This window comes from Protopterus annectens, chromosome 8.part0 (genome assembly GCF_019279795.1).
Source record: "Protopterus annectens isolate FY-2018-M chromosome 8.part0, PAN1.0, whole genome shotgun sequence".
Lineage (NCBI taxonomy): Eukaryota > Metazoa > Chordata > Ceratodontiformes > Protopteridae > Protopterus > Protopterus annectens.
The window spans coordinates 1568883840-1568904855 of NC_056741.1; the positions used below are offsets into that span (position 1 = coordinate 1568883840).

The following is a 21016-nucleotide window of genomic DNA, read 5'->3' on the forward strand; positions in this document are numbered from 1 at the left end:
CCTGAAACTAGCTCCTACTATTCAGCATCATCCAGACACACCAGCCAGCTTAGGATTCTGAGCAGATCATTTTTTTTTCTAATTGGACAAGATAGCCCATGGTCATGAGGGACCCTGAAGGTCTGGGAAGCAGTCCTTTCCCAAATGCTCAGATGATTCCCCTCTGAACATTTCAAGGAAGAGAACATGTAGGAAGAGACAACAGAAACTAGTCACTCCTCACCAGAGTTTCCCATCCCAGACAACTTTTCTCAACAATCTCCATGCTCTCATGAGACTTTTACATAATGCCTTAGCTAAAAAGTAATGAGGGCAGTGGGGTCAGGCATCACAATAAGATAGGAGGCCTGGCTCAGGCTAGCAGGATTTGTAGAACACTTCAAGACAACTGTCACCAATGCTTTGTATAATGGAGATAGCTTTTTTGGGTTAAATGTAAAGGGCAGGTTGCAGCAGAAGTGAGCAAGAAGGTAAAACACTGATCACTGCTGGGTAAAAATCACAGCTTCACAGAGATCCTACACAAGGAATTAACAGTGTGCTAAGAAAATCTGGTTTAGAACATTGCAGCAACCTCAGAATAAGCAGTGTGGTGATAGAACTTCTATGGGTTTGGGAGTTTCTCTAATGTCTTTTGCCATAGAGGAAAAGTGGTCTGCAGAACCAGAGGATCCATGGTCCTTCCTTCAGAAAGAAACAGCAGAACCTAAGACTTTCCTGATTCTCAACCTCTGTAAGAACAGAGCAAGACAACAGCCCAAGCCTTGGAAGTAGATTTTTCTTGAAGAAGTAAATAATTAAGATCGTAGTCCATAATTGTTCAAAAAAGGCATCTTTATTAGATTATCAATGTTTTGGCAGATAAGCGCTGCTACACTACTGAAGAATGTAATAGCTAAACACTGTTAATATACTTTTTTAGTTCAATTACATCACTGTACTTTCAGAAGAGAACAGTGAGTCATTAAAATTACAGTGTTGTAGAAATACTACAGAACAATATGTGATTGGGTAAACTAGCTAGTCAAAATTATCCTAATTATGCACTATGTTACTGTGTCCTATGTGATTGGACAGGGGTGGGTGGGCTGTGGAAGGCCTGGGTGGTAATGAATGTTAAGTGGAGCCAATATTATTGGAAGTTTTACATCATGGGGTTCACAAAATAGGTCTGTCTGGGGTGTCTCCTTCCATAGACCTTTTCATGGGCCAGCTGCCTAGCCCCTTTCTAGAACATCCAGAGTCTCCCTTGGTCTTCTCAGTTCGATCCTCCAGGAGTCTCTCTGAGTTGGAAGTCGTGAGGTTGGTGAACCAACTGTTGGTGGTCAGAGGCATTCCTGCTTCTTCTCAGGTCCCTCTACCACCTGGACTTGGGATCTCCTCTCCCCGGACTCCTACTGTTTCTCCTCCTCCGACTTCCACTGGAGTTTCAGAGCTCAGCACTTCAATCTCCCCGGTTCCAGCTGTTTCGGTGCCGTTAGGTATATTCACCTCGGCACTGGACGTTGCCCTGACTTCTTTGGTTCCTACTGCAGAGCTGACAAATTCTGCGGGCATGACCTCTCCATCAGTTCTGTGAGTCTCTGTCAGGCACCTATTTTTTTGTATGATACCAGCCTTGGCTCCTGGAACTTTGTCTGTTGTGGGTTCTTCCCTGGCTCTGGCTTTGGGGGCTGGCTCTTGGAGTGGATTGTGATCTCGGTTTTGAGGTGGTCTTTCTTGGTTCTGGGCTCCCAGTCCTCTTTGGGGGGTACTGCCTTCCAGGTCATGGAGAGGGCCTTAGCCTATGCAGGTTCGTGGCTGGTTCCTCCTGCTTCGGAGTGTCAAAATTATATCTTCTTCTTGCTAGTCTGCAAACTCAATCTGAGGTTATACAGAGAGGGGCATTGTGGGTAGAGACTTGGCTCAAGAGTTTTTTGGCTGCCACAAGCTGTATAAAGGCTGAACCAGTTCTGAAGATTGGAACTGTATTCCAGCTGTCAAGAATGAAAGAAGATCGACAACAGAGATGGAACGTTATGGTGAGTACAAAACTTCTTTTAGCTTCTCAAAAATTAATGATGTTAACTTGTCTATCTCGCCTTCATTCTTGCTGGTTGAGATCAGAGCCGATCCTCGGCTCTGACTCGGCCATCTTCAATAGCTCGAGAGCTGTTTACTGACTTGAGGCTACCCCTTATACCATGATGCCTAGTGATAGCTACCCCGATCTCATTTGCCTCTTCAGCTGCGAGGTGTCGTTTTTCTGGCTCAGGCTTGTATAGAATTTTTTGTGCAAATTCTTACTAGAATCTAACTCTTCTAATATCTTATTATTAGAGGTAGTGGTTTTACTGTGGTAGATAATTGTTTATTCTATACTATCCCTCTTTCTGTAGAACTCGTTTAACTTAGAGAGTTCTCCCCCACCCCTCCCCCCTTCCCCTGGTTAGCCGTCTAACTTAGTGGCTTCCCTACTGCTTTTTCTTATAGGCTAGCTGTTTAAATTAGAGGCTTTCCTATTACCTTCTTTAAAAAAAAAAAAAAACTTTATCTATATCCTTTCTAGGTAGTACTTGTGTGCCTTTTCAGTAGGTGTGTTTTTTGTTCTTGTAGAACTGAAAATTGCTCCTTTTATTGTTGGTTAAATTGGTTGGTTTCCTTTCTCCAGTACAGTATGTCCAAGGAAACTAAGGTTTCTGGGTTTAAGAAGTGTGACTCATGCTGTCAGAAAATGTCTCTGACAGATGGGCACACTTCTTGCATCTATTGTTTAGGCGCTGTGCACCTGCAGGACTCTTGATCTGTTTGCCATGCCTTTAGTCCAAGAGTCCTGCAGGAGCATAAGAATAAGTTGATTCTCAGGGGTCTGTTAAAACCCCAGAATTCACCAGCCAAGAGTTCACAGCCAGTGAAATCCCCTAAATCCACTAAGCCGTCAGCTCCAATTTCAGAGCCGACTTTGGTACAGGATTTACCTTCTATGTCGGTTCCGGCTGGCACCGACAAGGCAATCTCCACGTCAGCTCCATCAGAGGCTTCGGAGCTGTCGTGGAGCCACAAAAGGCTGAGGTCCCCTTCCTTAGAGTCGGTGCATTCGGCTCCTCGGTCGCCTTTACTTCAGGGCGAACATAGTCACTGATCCTCTCACTCCTCTTGAATGGATCATGATGTGGAGAGAGAGTCAGTAGGTTGCTAAAGTCGGAGGCACTAGCTAAATTGTTGTCCAGCCCTCCTCAACAGGTATCGGCTCCGTCCACTTCTTTTGATGTTCCTCCTCCAACTCCAATGAGTTCGGAGCCGGAGTTCATTGGGGTTTGAGTAGTGGAACCGTCGGCTCCGATAACTCTATCTCCTTCGGTTCTGACGTCAGCTCTGATTCCCTTGGTGGTACCTTCCATCGAGGTATCTGGGTGCCATGGCTCCCTCATCGGCTCTGTGGGGGCAAGTGGCATCGGACTCTTGTCTGACCCCGTTCTCCCTCTCGGAGCTTCGACGCAGGTGAGCTCAGCTCCAACATCGGTCTCGGAGTCGTCCCCCTCGATGCGGAGAAATATTCCTATTTCTTCGGAACCGGAGCTTTCTCTGCATCATGGCAGGGACGCCTTCGATGTCATGCAGAATGTGCTGTCCCCTGAGTCAGCTCCACTTTCAGCCCCACCGGCTCCATCCCCTGTAGTGCCTGTGCCAACCTCTGCTCCTCCTCCAGACCCTAAGCGTAGGGAACTGATGCTCCAGGACACCCCATTGGGTGTTTCCTCCTCTTCCGAGGCCTCTCCTGATCACTCAGAGGAGCCCCCTTAGAAGAAAAAGTGTAAGAGGAAGCACATTGACTCCCCCGAGTCTGTCACTTCTGATACAGACTTAGATGATTTGGAAGGGTCCCTGAGATCCCCCTCTGAAGATGTTTCCTTCTCGGACATCCTAGAAATGCTTAAGCAGAGGGGGAACTGGAAGCCCCTAGCCCCCAGCGAGGATGAGTCTGTATTTCTGGATGCTTTCAGTTCCCGACCTTCCAGCTCCTGGGTTTCTTCGCCTTTTGATCCACTTAATGCAGTGGTGGTTCAAAAGGCTTGGTCAGCTCTGGATACAGTGGAACCAACTCCGGGGAGACCTGGTAAATTCATTACATCACCCCAGGATAAGCAATTTCTTTCGAAAGATGTTCTTGTTGATGCCATGGTAGTAGCAGCAGCCACCAAAAAAGAGTTAGCGGAGATCTCTTCATCTGTCCATCCCCCTAACAAGGAGTCTAGGATGATGGACAGATACGGGAAGTGAATGTTCGCTTCAGCGACCTTCTCAATGAGGTCACTGAACTACCTATGTCATTTTACCCGACTTCAAAGGGATCTCCTTAAAGAGCTCGGAGATACCCTTCAAGATCCAACACCTGAGGGAGCACAAGCCAAAGTAGCTTCCAGCTAGCAATGCTTAATTCTGTTGTTAACTCCTACATGAAGCTCATTTTCTATGCAGCCGATGGGGCGAGTAGAGCCGCAGGTACGGGTGTGGCCCTTAGGAGGCATGCGTGGATGTGGCTGTGTAACTTTGCGGAACCCTTTCGAGCGTCCTTCACCAACACTCCCTTTGATGGTTCCTTTCTTTTTGGATCACAGGTGAAAGACACTTTGACTAGGTGTGAGCAAGAAGGCAAGACTCTCTCTGCTGTGGGAGTCCATTTTTCCACTCCCTCTAGACCTTACCCTAAGGGTCAGAAGAGTGGGAAGATGTGATTCCGTAAATCTCGGGGAGCCTTGCCTGACACACGTAGTGATTTTTCCTCTAGAGGCAGAGGTGGAAACAACAACAATAGACGCCACCCTCGTGGCGGGGGGGGGGGGGTCTGCAGAATCAGGGCAATGGAGAATCTTTCTCTGATAAGCCCTTCCAGCATCCCTGAAGGGTTGCCCGGCTGCTCACCTCAGGAGGCAGTCGGGGGAAGGCTTTCACTGTACCCAAAAGCCTGGCAAAGTTTAACAAAAGACAAATGGGTACAGTCCATTATATCCGGAGGTTACAAAATTCCCTTCCATCAAACCCCGTACAGTCAAGGAAGACCCTTCCAGATGTTCCACCCAATCTGAAGGAGCAAGCAGTAATAGAAGTTTCAAAACTGCTAGAAAAAAGAGCCATCCAGGAAGTCCCGGCAGACCAGCACGGATCCGGAACTTACTCAAGGTTCTTTTTAGTACCAAAAAGGACAGGGGACTGGAGACCGATTCTGGATCTCAGCAGACTAAACAGGTCTGTACAAAGAACAAAGTTTTGGATGGTCATGATACAGTCCATTCTACCCTTTCTGGGTCAGGACAATTGGATGTGCTCCATAGATCTTCAGGACACGTACTACCATATCAAGATGGATAGGCGCTTCAGGAGATATCTTCGCTTCCGGCTGGGGGCCAGTCATTATCAGTTCAGAGCTCTGCCCTTTGGTCTCACCACAGCCCCCAGGGTGTTCACCAAATGTATGGCAGTGGTCACGACTCACCTGAGATGTCAAGGATTCCAGATGTTTCCATATCTGGATGACTGGCTCCTCACTGCTACCACCAGGCATCAACTCCTGCAAGCTTGGGACTACACAATCACAATCTGCTCCCAGCTAGGCATTACAATAAATTTCAAAAAAATCTGCCTTGTTGCCCTGTCAATCTATCACTTACATAGGAGCAGATCTAGACACAAGGGATATGTTAGCAAGGCTGCCACTAGAAAGGGTGTCCGCAATTTGTCAGCAAGTACAGATTCTGATGCAGAGCAAAAGGATCCAAGTCAGGTACATCCTTCAAACTCTCGGTTCCATGGCAGCAGCCATTCTTCTAATCCCATTAGCGTGCTTTCATATGAGAATTCTTCAGTGGCTTCTGTTCACGCAGTGGTCTTTCCAAGAGCTACCCATGACTCACATGATCCTGATCACGGATGCATGCAAAAGACATCTTTCTTGGAGGATGGTCTCCCCACTAATTATTCAGGGCAGACCTTTCATTCAACCCCCTCCGGTAGCCACAGTGATGACAGACGCCTCCCTGATAGGGTGGGGGGGGGTATTATCTGGGCAGGACAGTCCAAGGCACTTGGCAACCTCACGAGTACCATCTGCACATAAATGTCCTGGAAATGAGAGCCATGCTCCTGGTGTTGCAAGCCCTTCAAAACTCTCTTCCTTCCAGGACCATTGCAATTCATACAGACAGCATGTCAGTGGTGTGGTACATCAACAAGCAGGGCGGAACCAGATCCTACCCCCTGTGTCGAGAAGCACTGAGACTTTGGCAGTGGGCGATTTCCTCCCAATGTTTTCTGATTGCGACACACATCCCTGGGAGATCCAACATCATAGCGGACAGGCTCAGCAGAGCTATCCTCATGCCTCATGAGTGGTCTCTAAATCAGGAAGTTGCAGATCTTATTTTCCGCAAATGGGGACAGCCTTGCTGCAATCTTTTTGCCACCCCCTTCAACAGCAAATGCAGCAACTACTTCTCCCTTCTTCTGCTTCCAGGTCACATACCCAGAGATGCTCTAGTCCATGATTGGCCTCAGAGACTTCTTTATGCTTTTCCTCCATTTTCCCTGATACCGAAACTCATACAGATAGCAAAATCATTGGGTTGCAAAAGGATCCTCATTTTCCCCTACTGGCCTTGACAGATATGGTTCCCGTTCCTGCACCATTACCTTCTCGATCAACCCTGGACTCTGGACCCAATTTCAGATCTCCTGATTCATCAGTCAGGCGGGTTGCATCAATCACTCCAAACTCTCCAGCTCACAGCTTGGTTGCTCCACTTCCAACCTTAGCAAGCTTCCCAGCATTTCCCCCAGCAGTACGTGAGATTATCATCTCCTCTCACAAGTCTACAATGAGAAAAACTTATGCTAGCAAATGGAAACATTTTTCTTGTTGGGCAGAGGCTAGGAATGTGGATCCCTTTTCAGCCCCAGTCCAGGAAATTCTGAAATTCCTAGCACAACTGTTTCACGCCGGGTCCGCTTTCACTACGATCAGGGTACAATTAGCGGCCATTTCTAACTTTCATGTTGGTTTGTCAAATTCTAACATTATGTCTCATAAGCTCTGTAAAGCTTTTTTGAGAGGGACAACTCTTTTTAGGCCTCCAGTGAGAGATCCCCCTCCTCCTTGGGACATTAATTTAGTCCTAACTTCCTTAATTATGCCCCCTTTTGAACCAGCAGCATCCTGCTCCATCAAGTTTCTATCTTGGAAGATACTCTTTCTGGTAGCTATTACTTCAACCAGACACATCTCCAGACTTCAGGCACTATGTGTTCATCCTCCCTACTTGGTTTTTCATAAGGACAGGGTTGCTCTGAGGACTAATACTTCGTTTCTTCCTAAAGTCTGCTCAGAAAATAATTTAAACCAATCTATTTTTCCTCTATTGACTTAGAGAATATGGCAGGTAAAGTCAACCTATTTTTTTGGACTGGTTTATTCTCTTGCTATGTCTGGAGTTAGCTATTTCAAATGAGATATCAATAGCTATCACTAGGCATCATAGGATAAGGGGTATCCTAGAGCCAGTAAATAGCTCTCAAGCTATTGAAGATGGCCGAGTCTGAGCCGAGGATCAGCTCCGATCCCAACCAGCAAGAAAGAAGGCGAGATGAAGACAACTAACATGGAACGTTATGGTAGGTACATAACTTCTTTTTCACCCTGCAGCTATCTTTGCCTACTGTCAGGGATTCAGTCATTCATTTTTGGTCTCTCAGAGAGTCTTTCAAGCCTTTCTTAGAGGAGTGTTTTTATTTAGGGCACCAAAGACAGACTCTTCACCTCTATGGGATCTCAATTTAATTCTCGAAAAGTTGGTCTTAGCCCCCTTTGAAGCAAAAGTAAAGGCATATATGAAGTAGTTCCTCTCTCTCGAAAAAAAAATATTTGCCATCAGTTAAACTTAAAGGACATGGAGGAATATCCTGGTGGTCGTCAGTTTATCCACGTAGAAAGGTATTATTCCTGTGTAACTGTATGTATTTATACAAATGGAAGTCCCTTTAGTTTGGAAGTGTTGTAGATATAAACTGTATAACTATGTCATTGCTTCAGCTGTGTTAATGTCACACTCATTTTGTAGAATGTCAGTGCACTAGTGCATGATGTAAATGAGGGAAGGAGTTTGAGCTTGCTGGAGATTCTAAAAATCATCAAGAAGACATGCCTGTGGTGGCCAGTCCAGCTATTAAAGTGAGCAAACAAGGATCACCCAGATCTAACATTATAGTAAATAAATAACTTTCATATTCAACACATTGTTTAGAAGTGAAACTTTAAGTACGGCTTTCATGACGCTAACACTACCACTTCAAAATTTGGAAACAAGTATTAAATACTTAAATAAAAAAGAACAGCTGGCATTCTTTGTTAGTGAACCATATTCTGTACAATAGTTACTCAATATCACCATCACCAGATGATTAGACTGGAAGAAAATGTCATATATCAAAAATATATACTGTTTGTTTGTGTCTTTTGGCTTTTCCCGTTTAGGGCTCGCCACAGCGGAACTCTGGTCCGCTAATGATTGGCAGTAGAGTTTTACGTGCTGGCTTGCCGGGCCTAACGCACAACCTTCAATGAAGGAACGCCCATTCACATGTCGCCACACAGAAGACGCTCTAACTGAGAATCGAACGGGTAACGTCTAACTGTGAGGCGACAACGCTACCGCAGCACCACCATATATACTGTATCTCCTTTAAAACAGCTTCAGATGCAATCAAACATTCAAGATTTTAAATAATGTTAGCCTTTTATTCTGAGAAAAATGGCTGTTCTTTGAGTATTTATGTTTTTTTTTATATTTTGTACACTTAAACAGTAAATCAGTTCGATTCTGTGTAACAATCAACAGTAGCTTGGAAAAAGCACCAAGTAAACTCTATCAGAACTAAATGTTTATCAGATAAAAGAAACAAAGTATAAAATTCACTGTAGTCAATCTCTAGGCAAAATAGAAATAAATAGAGTGATGTCAGTGTTCCTTCGATAATTCTTTATTTAATCTTCTCAGTAACTTGGTAGGTGAGCATATTCAGCATTATTCGTAGACAGTTTGGTCTCTTGTATTTATTCTTACAGTCAATAACATCATAAGCATGCTGAGTTACAAATTAACATTCTACTCGGTCAAACGGGTTCGGGCCTGGAACTTGATAGGCTTGATCGATTATTGTCTATAATTGGTGGTGAGTGTGGGATTCCACCAATCTAAGATGTTAGTGGTAATGCGGTATCTAGGATCAGGCTGAAAAACTAAGTCTTTTCACTAAGGCACCAGTATTGTGCTTATCTAATGAATATCTACATTTTCTACAAAATATAAAACTTCCTGTATAAGATTTTTAACTTTTTATTTGAAGCCAGCCTGTGTGTGTATATCATGGCATGGCGTAAGTGTCTAAGGCCATACAGAATGGGGATCTAATGTAAAACTACAAATAAATGTGAAAACTATTGAGAGTGTTATGGACTCAGGACTTGGTTGTGGTGTATTGAACATGGCAGAAAGATAAGAATCATCTTCCCTTAAAAACTGGCTAAATGGGTAAAAGTTTTATTGACGATGTCTTTATCATTTGAGAAGGCACAGAAGTGAGACTACTGGAATTTTTCGACCACGTAGACAAATCCACTAACTTCCTAAGATTTACCAACAGCTACAATGACAAGAGCGCCACAGTTTTGGACATAACCATATCCAAAATAGAAGACTTAGATACCCTAAACAACAGGCTCTCCCAAAAGCCTACAAGAACAAATTTATTAGTACATAGCACAAGCATGCATCCTCTAACGACAAAGAAGAAAGTAATCAAGTCACAGGGGCTCAGAATTGCCAGGGTATCTAAGGAACCCGGAGAATTCACAACCAACATAATCAACCTGGAGATTTTAAGGAGGTGGGGCTATAGTGACATTTTAATTAGACCAATAGTCGAGAAAAAACAGAATGACCCAGACACCCTCGAAGTGGGGGAGAAGGAAAAGGGAAAAAAACTAACAAGATAGCTTCGCAATGATCCTGACCTACTCCACCGACTTTCATGTCCTGAAGGATATTATCTTGGACAACTGGAACATCATAAGGAGTAATGCCACCATTAGCGAGATCCTCCCTAACAAACCCAGATTCACAGTAAAACACAGAAACCTGATCTCACCACGATGTAGTCAATTAACAAGTTGAATTACAGATGATAATCCAAAAAACAGTCAGTAGCCGTGCTGACAGTATAAAAATCTTCTTTAATGTAGACACAATGGGTAAAGGTAAGCGCTTTCGCGTGGTCACAGCCACGCTTCTTCAGACAAAATAAAAACCCAACACACAATACTTAAATAGTGCAATAGCTGAAAGCCAAACCCTATGTAATTAGGTGCATCAATTATTATTTAAAACGGCACTGCCAGCAAACAAAACAAATGTTAATATTTCATTCATTATAGGTAATTATAAAAAACACCAATATGAAACTGGGAAGCAACTCACAATACAGCCAACATTCAAGAAAGCTTATGAAGCGAAAAATATACTTTTAATATTTCATATGATATTCTACAATTATATACTCAAGTCCTAACTGATCTAAACGTTAGCAACCATTTCTCTAGGGAAAGTTCCGGTTACTATCGTAACCGTATTCAATGTTCATCAGGCATAGAACAGTTATCAAAGTCCGTGAAACAATTTTTCAAAGAGAAAAAATCTTACTTTTCTTTTTCTTTTCTTATCTTTGATGGTACCATATATACGCAATTGTTATAAACAGTATTTATGTTTTTAAAACCAAATAAAATCTTTTAAAATTTGTGTAAATAAAAAAGAGTATTAACGTAAAAATACAAGTAGTTCAGTGATAATAGAAGATTTTTAGGTTAAAACCTAGTGGTACATTACATTCATACTCATGATGACAAAATAACATAGTGTCATATCTCCTCTCAAATAAGTCTTACGGACCTTAATCTAACTGAATGTAAAGACGCCTTAAAATGTGAGGGCATCCAAATATCTGCGGTAACTTCATTAAATGAAAAGTTACGTGAATAGCAATACAACTGAACCAACAACTCTTTGTGAAATTAAGAAAGCCGTATATGTAGAACTGAAATACTATAGAGTACGGATATTGTTTGAACATAAGAATTAAGGCATAACCCAACAAAAATAAATAATTATGTATTTACATTGGTATCTACATATAATATAATAGTAGCTTTATTTATAGGGTATGTTTTTCGTAAAGCCGATTGCCTTAAAAAATACAAATATAAATATGTGACGGCACTATTTCTAAAAGGTTCTTTATTTTAACGAATAATGTTAAAGTGCATGAAAAAGTATGATTTATATGTATGTATAATCAAGTCCATATTAATACTCTATTTCAGTGACGACTAGATTGTGTATTTATAAAAACTACAAAGGTTTCTTTATAAAGATTGCGTTAAGAAAACCTATTTTATTAATGATATTAAATAACTAATATTTAATAAATAACGAATAAACTATCAATTGATCCAAATTTTAGTGAGAATATAAATTATTATGATATTAATTTATGAAAAGTATACAAAGGTATTAAGTTAATGATTTTACATGTCAGAATAAATTTTAACATTGATACTAACATTACTATAACTTTAACCCGAATATTTCATAAAACTTAGATATTTCAACAATTTAATTCTAACTATATATATAGATATAAATATAAATATGACTATTGATCCTAATTACCCATAAAATATAAATGTTAAATATAAAGTCTAATATGCTGATACTATAATTAGACTGCCAAGTTATATATGTTGTAGCAAAACTTAATAAAATATTTATAATATATACATCAAAACTTAATATTGGCATTAACGCTTTCTACTCTTTAAAATAGGCTTAATGGAAACTGAAGTGTTCAAACCAGGGTAACTGTGTGCATTGAACATTAGAATCCATCTTAACTCAGCTAGGGCTAGATTATTAATGTTGTCACCACCCCTAGGATTCAAAGTTACTATTTCAAGTACCCTGAACAAGAAAGTGTGTTCTTTGTGTTTTACTATATGTTGAGCCAAAGCATTAGTGTCTGTTTCTCTCTTTATCTTTTTTGAAACCCAGATTCACCATAAGAAGGAATAAGAACTTTAGACACTATGTGGAAAAAGCAAGCAAGGATATGGACCCTCTCCCACTTATATAACCAGGAAGAAAACAAACTGCGTTTACTTCCCACACCTGAGCAACACAGACCATTTCATTTACCCCAACACCCACAAGACATTTTAAGTGAAATAGCAGGTGACTGCAACTCTACATGCATAGTGTACAGAGCTGAATTTACAAAATGCAGTGCTTTTTATGTAGGAAAAACCCTCAGGAAATTCAAGGACAGAATTGCACATCATCTGCATGATCTAAGGTACCACAATATCAACATCACCCTAGCAAAACACCAAGAAGAAAGGAATGGCCACAACAAATTCTGATTCCATATCCTGGGTATGTTGAAGAAAGGCGAGCTACAAGGCGAGATTAATGACATCCTCGAAAAACAGGACCTGAAATGGCAGATAAGACTATGCGCAAATACACCCCTGGGCCTAGGCATGCACATCTCGATCAATAGTGTACTTAACCTCAGGAGGTTAGTACACCATACTTATTACATGACAGCATTACAACAGTGGTACAGGTGATGCTGGATAAATTTCTAGACAACTTTTTTTTTTTTTCTTTTCTTTTTCTTTCTATTCCTTTTCAAATTGCTTTTTTAATTACAGTTTAAAAAGACCTATACTAACTGCAGACTCAGCTATTTTATTATGTCCCAGCTGCTGTGTTAATTCTCCCAAATCTAACTGGTGGGTCTGAAGAAGCCAGTAGACAAAAGCACAGGGACACCTCAAATGGTACTCTATCAAAAGGAGATCAGTATACAACACAAAGACTACAGAGTTGAATGCAGTGACTTTTTTCTAATGATTTGCTTTTTAATAGAATACAGTTTTCTTGTGGTTGCTCATTTTTCCTAGGAAATACAAATATTGAACCCAGGATCACTATTTAATAAGAATGTTTTACAGCTCTGCAAACGGGAATTCAGGGCTTGGCTCAACACATTAACACAACAAGGTTGTTTTTTATTGATTTTTACGGTGTGTTTTTTTATATATCTTTTTCTTTATTATTCAACAGATTTATGTTTTTTTTTAAGGAATAACCTGCCAATTACCTATGTTTCGTGCTACTCCCATACTAATATCTCACTTGGCAGTTCAGATTTAATAATTTTTATTGTTAACTCTAATTCCCTTTCCATTCTCCCTATCCGTATTTCCATGGTGACCCTCCCAACACAACTAGACTACTTTGTCTATCCTGAGGACGTCTTAGATTAGTGTGCTTTGTGGTTTCCCTAATTAGCCTGCCTCTTAATTGGTAACTGAGGTTCAAGTTCTTGCTAGAATCAGATTCATTAGGTACTGCAAACTGACAAACTTAGAGTAAACCTGGAAATGAGACCATGGCTTTCTAACCAAACTCTGACCACAGTATCAAAATTAGTTTAAAGTAAACACAGCCAAAGGCTTGATCCTATCTTGCAAAACCCATAAAGTTATATTCCAGAAACCTAGTCATTGACCAGACAAAATAGGATGGTCAGCCGCAATCTAATCTAATTTATTTATAGGGATTTACTAAGCCTCCCCGATTTTCTGGAATTAGATATTAATAAATTAGATTGAGGAATTAGCCAAAAAAGAAGTTTATTCCTATTATCTGACTTATACGGGTAAGGCAGATCATACGAACTCCCATTGATTGCAAAGCAGACACGGTCCAAGGTTTTGTTACACATCCAAAAATGGACATAATAAGGTAAAAAGATACTTTAATGTTTTTAATCACTGGTTCCCTTTCCCTCTCCCACATCGTATTTTAATTTCTTTAACTTCACTCATTAGCTATAATTATATTATCTTATATATATATATATAAAAGCTCGTCCCAGGTAGCCACTAAAGGTTTGCAACTAATTAGACCCCAAACCCGCCTTTCTTGTTTTACACTTTTTTACGGGGTGTGCATATTAAGATAGGGCCCACATACTCGCATTTAACTTCAGCTTTATATGTATATAATTTTTCCAACTTTTCTTACAAACATTGTAAGTCACTTGTTACAGATCAGACTCGCTTTACAGTCCAGTTGAATGATTGCCCCAAAGGGGTGCATGCTTAAAGGGAGATGGGCGGTCTTAGTTGCCGTTGAAATGGAGGTGCACTAAATAACACACAAAGCTCATACCCAGCACTAGTCATACCAGCAATAAGACATGTTAATTTTTAATTAACATTCCAGATCGGATCGATTTTCACAAAAGAGGGCCAACAATTTTTGTTTGAAACATCTTCATTAGCTATCATAGCTATCCCATGAGTACTGGTAAATACGCTTAGAGAGGTCCAACCAGGTCATTATAATGTTTTTTTTTAAATGTTTCTGATATATATATATATATATATATATATATATATATATATATATATATATATATATATATATAAAAGTTTAACTTGTCATCCCAGCATACTCATGTTATTCAAGTTCCATTAGGCTTAGCACCATAGCACACTGTTAAACTTTGGCCACACACCCCAACAACCATTGTTTGGATTACTGGGTACTCCACCAATCGATCTAACTCTAATTCACCCAAAAGCCACAAATGCCACACTATTCCTTGGCACCATAATTAGAGACACACACCCCGCTTCCCTTAACCAATCACATGTAATCCAAACCCAAGGCCACACAACCCCAGGCCCTCTGCTCGAATGTATCTCATACTAACGAAACAATCCCCAGGTAATACCCTGGTTTGACTTAATACACATCATTTACGAGGACGGCAAAAAGCTAATGCATGTAACTTGGTTCTTAAAGTGAATTAGCATTTAATTTGTTCTTCTAAGTGGAGTTTAATAATTGGCCATTTGCAATTTATCCCATAGCTCACATTTTTAGATATATGTGACTGGACTTGTTTTAACACAGCTATTCCAAAATAAAGGTCAGCCCCACAAGGCCCACATTGGCTAATTTCCCTACACTCGAAGATTCACAACTGATTTTTATTTAATTACATTTGAGCCGTGTTACGAATAAAGCACACTCATATCATTAAGCCCTCTTTTTACTCCATAACTCATAACCCCCCATATCAAGCCAAAATATATAGAGATTCAATTATATTTTCATAAGTTGTTTGCCCCTTGAATCATCTCCGATATTAAGATATTCATAAAAGGAGCAGCTTGTTTAAATATGGTTACGTTTTTTAAATCTAACCCATTTTGCATCCAGGACGGCCCCAGAATACCTGCGCCCTCTTTTCCACCTTTTATCCATTTAGCCAAGTTTTAAAGGAAGATGATTCTTATCTTTCTGCCATGTTCAGTACACCACAGCCAAGTCCCGTTCATATCATGCTCAAAGGTTTTCACATTTATTTGTAGTTTTACATTAGATCCCCTTTTAGTATGGCCTTAGACACTTACACCATGCCATGATATACACACACAGGCCAGCTTCAAATAAAAAGTTAAAAATCCTATACAGGAAGTTTTATATTTTGGCGAAAACTTAGCTAGTCATTAGATGAGCCTTAGTGAGCAGACTTAGTTTTTCAGCCAGATCCTTGCTCAACACAACGGCATTACCACTACCATCTTTGATTGGTGGAATCCCACACTCACCACCAATCGCGGACAATAATCGATCAAGTCTATCAAGTTCCAGGCCCAAACCCATTTGACCAATTAGAATGTTAATTTGTAAATTAACTGTGGTGGTGGTGCTGCAGTAGCGTTGTCGCCTCACAGTTAGACGTTGCCCATTTGATTCTCAGTTAGAGCATCTTCTGTGTAGTGACATGCGTGAATGGGCATTCCTTCATTGAAGGTTGTGCGTTAGGCCCGGCAAGCCAGTACGTAAAAAAATCTACTGCCAATCATTAGCGGACCGGAGTTCCTCTGTGGCGACCCCTAACCGGGAAAAGCCGAAAGACACAAACAAAATGTTAATTTGTAAATTAGTATGCTTATGATGTTATCGACTGTAAGTATAAATACAAGAGACCTAACTGTCTACGACTAATACAGAATACAGATCAACCAGCCTAGACACGAAGACAAGAAGATGCCACAAACGCAAGAAGACCAAAACCACAGAGATGAAGGAGAGAGAGAGAGGCCAAGCCTTGGACCTCCGTTGGAGCAGAAGATTCAAGCAAGCTACAACTAATACTGAATGCACTCACCTACCAATTTACTGAGAAGATTAAATAAAGAATTATCGAAGGAATACTGATATTGCTATATTTATTTCCATTTTGCCTAGAGATTGACTACAGTGAATTTTATACTTTGTTTATCTTATCTGATAAACATTTGGTTCAGCTGGAGTTTACTTGGTGCTTTTTCTGAGCTACTGCTGATACTTACACATAATCGAACTGATTTTCTGTTTTAGTTTTTAAACGGTTCACTGGTAACCAAGCAAGGAGAGATTCGGAATAATTTCCTTTATAGAAATGATTTTGTGTTCTTAGTTAGACGTTGCCCGTTCGATTCTCAGAGCGTCTTCTGTGTGGCGACATGCATGAACGGGTGTTCCTTCGTTGAAGGTTGTGCATTAGGCCCGGCAAGCCAGCACATAAAACTCTACTGCCAATCATTAGCGGACCGGAGTTCCGCTGTGGCGACCCCTAACCGGGAAAAGCCGAAAGACACAAATAAACAAGTTAAGATGAGCCATGAAACTGTATTTTTATTTGACTCAAGGAAATTAAGGCAAGCATGGCATTGTCTATTGTGAAAATTACCAAAAATATTGTTTTTTGAATATTTTTATTATTATTTGAGATAAACGTTACTTAGCTGCATTCCTGGAGGCCCTTTATCAGCAAGGATGGGTCATTGTAGGGGAGGGGCTGACCATGCCCAGTGTAATCATGTATGGATGGATATAGTATACACAATTAATGTGGTTGGTGACCTGCTGTTGTCATCTCTTAGACATGTCTGAACAAGCACAATAGCAATCAAGGGCTACAGAGGGCACTATCAGCACTCTTGTTAAACTGCTAGGTTAGGACCAGTAACAAACCTTGTTTTTCTTTCTGTGAAGCCAAAGGGATAAAATATTTCTGAACTGAAGAAGCAATTGAGAAATGGCAGTCTTACCGAGGAAGCATTTGAAGGTTTTATTGTGAAAGGTACCAAAGAAGATGTATCTGTATTTCTGATTTTCCCCACATTACCCACCCCTTTGTTTTTTGAGTCTTCAGGGTTTTAAGGTTTGTTTTACAGTTTTACTTTAAAGGCTTCCTTCTTCTGACCACATGATTCTTATGTATTATGTTTTGGTTTAGTGTATAGCTGATATGAACATGCTAATCTGTGTGTGCATTCATTCAGGATTTTAAAAATGACCAATGGCAACATTTTGTCACATTCTCAAACAGCAATGTTATGTACAAAATGTTCTAACCTTAAAAACTGAGACAGTGATTCACTTAATAAGCCATAGGTATGGCGTGTCTGCCTTTAGATGGGCATTGTAACAAAGAACAGATATAACACAGATGACACTCAGCCCATGGTTTTAGATCCACCTCCATCGTAATGGTTCCTCTAGGGATGTAATATTGTATGGCAGGAGGAACACAGTGTCTCTACAAATGCAAGCAAAAGCAGACCTTCTTCTTGGTTATCACTTCAGAGGCAGAGTCCACTGATTGGAGGAGAATGTACACTGACAGAAGATGACAGGCACACTTCATCCATGGCTATGGTCTTTAGACACCTTGTGAGAGAAACATAAGAACAACCATTAGGATGCATAGCATAGACCTGTAATTCTATAACACCTCCCTGCAAACAGCATTTGTGTACAACTTACATCTGGAATGTTAGAGTGTTGACACGGTCCTAATATTATATAAGCACCTAATATGGACTGAGAGGATATTGGCAAGGGGTGTTCACATAGTCAAAGGAAAAGAGTATGCACTAAAGGGTTCGTCTTTTTCTGTTTTCAGTGTTTATACCTTTGCAATAAATATGCATTTTTTTTTACTCTGGATTAATTTAAAAAAAGTGAAGTGGTTAGGTGATAAGACATCAGTAGCAAAGGGCTGCATGAACTAAATACTTAATACACTCTTGATAACCCGTCAAGGAAGTCTGACACTGTATTTGCTTGCATATGGCAACTTCAGGTCACTGAAGAGTATGTCAAAAACTAACAGGTTTAAATTAACCATTTTAGGCAATAAAATATTGACCAGATGACTTTATTGGTCCAATTTTGAAGTGGCAAAGTTATCACTTGATATACAGTACCAGGGAGTTGATTTAATTAAGTATTACTGAACTAGAGTAGGAACAACTGAGCAACAATATACTGAATAATCCACCAACTGCTCACTCTGTGGGCAGGGACAGAGAAAGAAAAATGTAAACAGTCATATAAGTCTGACTGTTCAAGAAGCAAGAGGCATTCTAGAATGTAAGATCAGTTTATTATGTTACTATATGACTTAGGAAATAAAACCTCAAATCATTTGCAAGAATGGCATGAAACGCTGATGCTTCCTTATTCATAACCATAGAGCAGATGTCTGTGATTTTTGACCTTCATAATTAGTCTCTAGTCCTTCTGAAGATTACATGGTAGAGATCTGTGTACCTTTAGAACATTTCCTCTGTCTGTCATCAGGCTTCAGCAGTTATGAACAGTCTTGTTTCTTATTCTGTCTTTGCCTTATATGTGACAAAAGGAGATTTATATTCTTGTGGACATGCCGGCTGGAAATAAATGTTGAAGGAAAGTGTCTGTATGACCTTAAAGGGTGCCACTGTCATGTCTTCTAAAACAGATGCATAGACTTCCAAGAGTTCATTTGCCTTTCCTGCAGTGTATTTCACCATTTCTAACTGCACTGATTTCCTTCCGTTTCAGGGTCTTGGCTTTGCTTCTAAGAGAGAAGAATTGGACTTTGCCAGCCTTTTGGATGCATTAGTGCAGCATCGAGACCAGGCATTGATGTTGGAAATAAGAAAACATTGCTTGGCAAAAAAGATAGAAGAAACTGAACAGAATTTTAATCATTAAAAGATCTTCATATCCTAAAGAATGTAAACACTTCCACCTTCCACTTAGTAGTTAGTTCTATAGGATGTAATAGCAGTAACCTGACTACACAGGCAGTCATACCTTATGTACTTTAAATATAATGTCTTAAGTATAAAAGAAACAGTCACATTAATTATGTACAGGTGACCTTTCAGTACAAACATAAGTAAGTATATAAGTAAAAGAGAGCAAAGAAAAAATCACGATGACAAATATATGAGCAAACACTAAAATAAAAATTTAGTTGGAATCAAACATTTTTTATTTTTTTTTTTAATTTTCCATTGTAAGGAATCCAACCAGTTTATCATGTGGTAACATACAACTGAACCGTATCGCATAAGTAAAAAGGATTGACGATGCCTGTCCAGTAATACATTGAGCTCAGTTCCAAAAGACTTTCTCTCAGTGTAAGTGACCGCTTGTACTGAGAGTAGGCTAAGTGCAGATCTTTTAGAATCTGGCTCAATCTAAGTCTGTTTATAGATTGACCTTACCCAAACATAAGACACTCACACTGAGTGCAGTATTTATGGAATCTGGCTTTTGTAAGTCTGTTTATAGATTGACCTTTTACAAACATAAGTCACTTACACTAAGTGCAACACTTTTGGAATGTTGCCCATTGATATACAAGAATAGTGAGAGAACACTGCACTTCTGTTAATTCTCTATAGACTTTGAGTTAGGTGACTTCACAAACTGAAACTAGAGGGTGAGATTAGATTATGTCATTCATACACAGATTTCATAAGGTTTACAGCACATACTTTATGCTTTGATAATACATCTGCACTTCCTTCTTTCTGAAAAGTATTTGTTTAATTATATTACTTTAGACTTGTTAGCAGCATCGAAGGAAAATACACAATTTAGCAACTTCAAAGGAAATACTCACTGGTTGAAATATTTTTTGAGTTCACTGTTTTTTGTTTTGATGACTGTTATGCAGGAAAACACTTTAATCACCAATAGTAAACTGTAGTAGTGGTAATAAATGCATTTATTTGAAAACATGTGTGGTTGTTCTTTTTGTATGTGATTATATTTATCCATTCTTAAATTTTGGCATCATTTATTCATTATGTGTCATACCCAGTACCTCTAATAGCAGATTACACACATCATTAATTCAATGAAAATCCTTAAATAAGAATGTTCTTAAATATATTTTCAAAGGGTAATATCCCATTAAGTATATTTTCAATATGGCTCTCACAGTTCATGTATTCAGTGAAAAAAATTACTTGCGCAATTGATATGTGTAAGCTGATAGTACTACTGATTAAGCAACGAGCATATTACAGAAGACAATGATGTGTCTTTTGGCTTTTCCCGGTTAGGGGTCGCCACAGCGGAACTCCGGTCCGCTAATGATTGGTAATTGATTTTTATGTGCCGAGTTACCAGCCCTGACACAACCTTCAACGAAGGTACGCCTATTCACGCATGTCTGCACACAGAAGACACTCTAGCTGAGAATTGAACCGGACAGCGTCTTACTGTGAGGTGACAATGAGAGAATACATAGTATTAAGTATATTTCATACTTTAATCATACAAAGTCAATTTTTTTAAGGCAATTGGCCTTCATTGTTAGAATTTTGTTAACCAGTGCTTGTGGCAGTATGGCTGCAGTAAGTAGTCCAAAGATAATGGCGGAGAAGGATTCAGATAGATAAACTTAAAGAAAATTAAAACTGAGTACGTTGGTATAAAATCTGCATGGCAACAAGCAAATGGCAAATGTTAGTAACCGTTGAGTCTGCATATAAAAGACTACACATTACCAGGCGTTC

The 21016-nt window shown here is 39.9% G+C and overlaps 1 protein-coding gene across 1 annotated transcript in view; it reads left to right on the top strand.

The window, feature by feature from the left end:
- The window catches only part of LOC122808514, a 1519214-nt gene extending 1498983 nt beyond the window's left edge, over positions 1–20231 (top strand). Inside the window, exon 21 of the mRNA XM_044079469.1 lies at positions 19044–20231. Within this exon, the coding sequence (XP_043935404.1) occupies positions 19044–19196 (153 nt within the window). The 3' untranslated portion in view covers positions 19197–20231. The remainder of the gene's footprint in view (positions 1–19043) is intronic.
- The last annotated feature ends 785 nt before the right edge of the window (positions 20232–21016 follow it).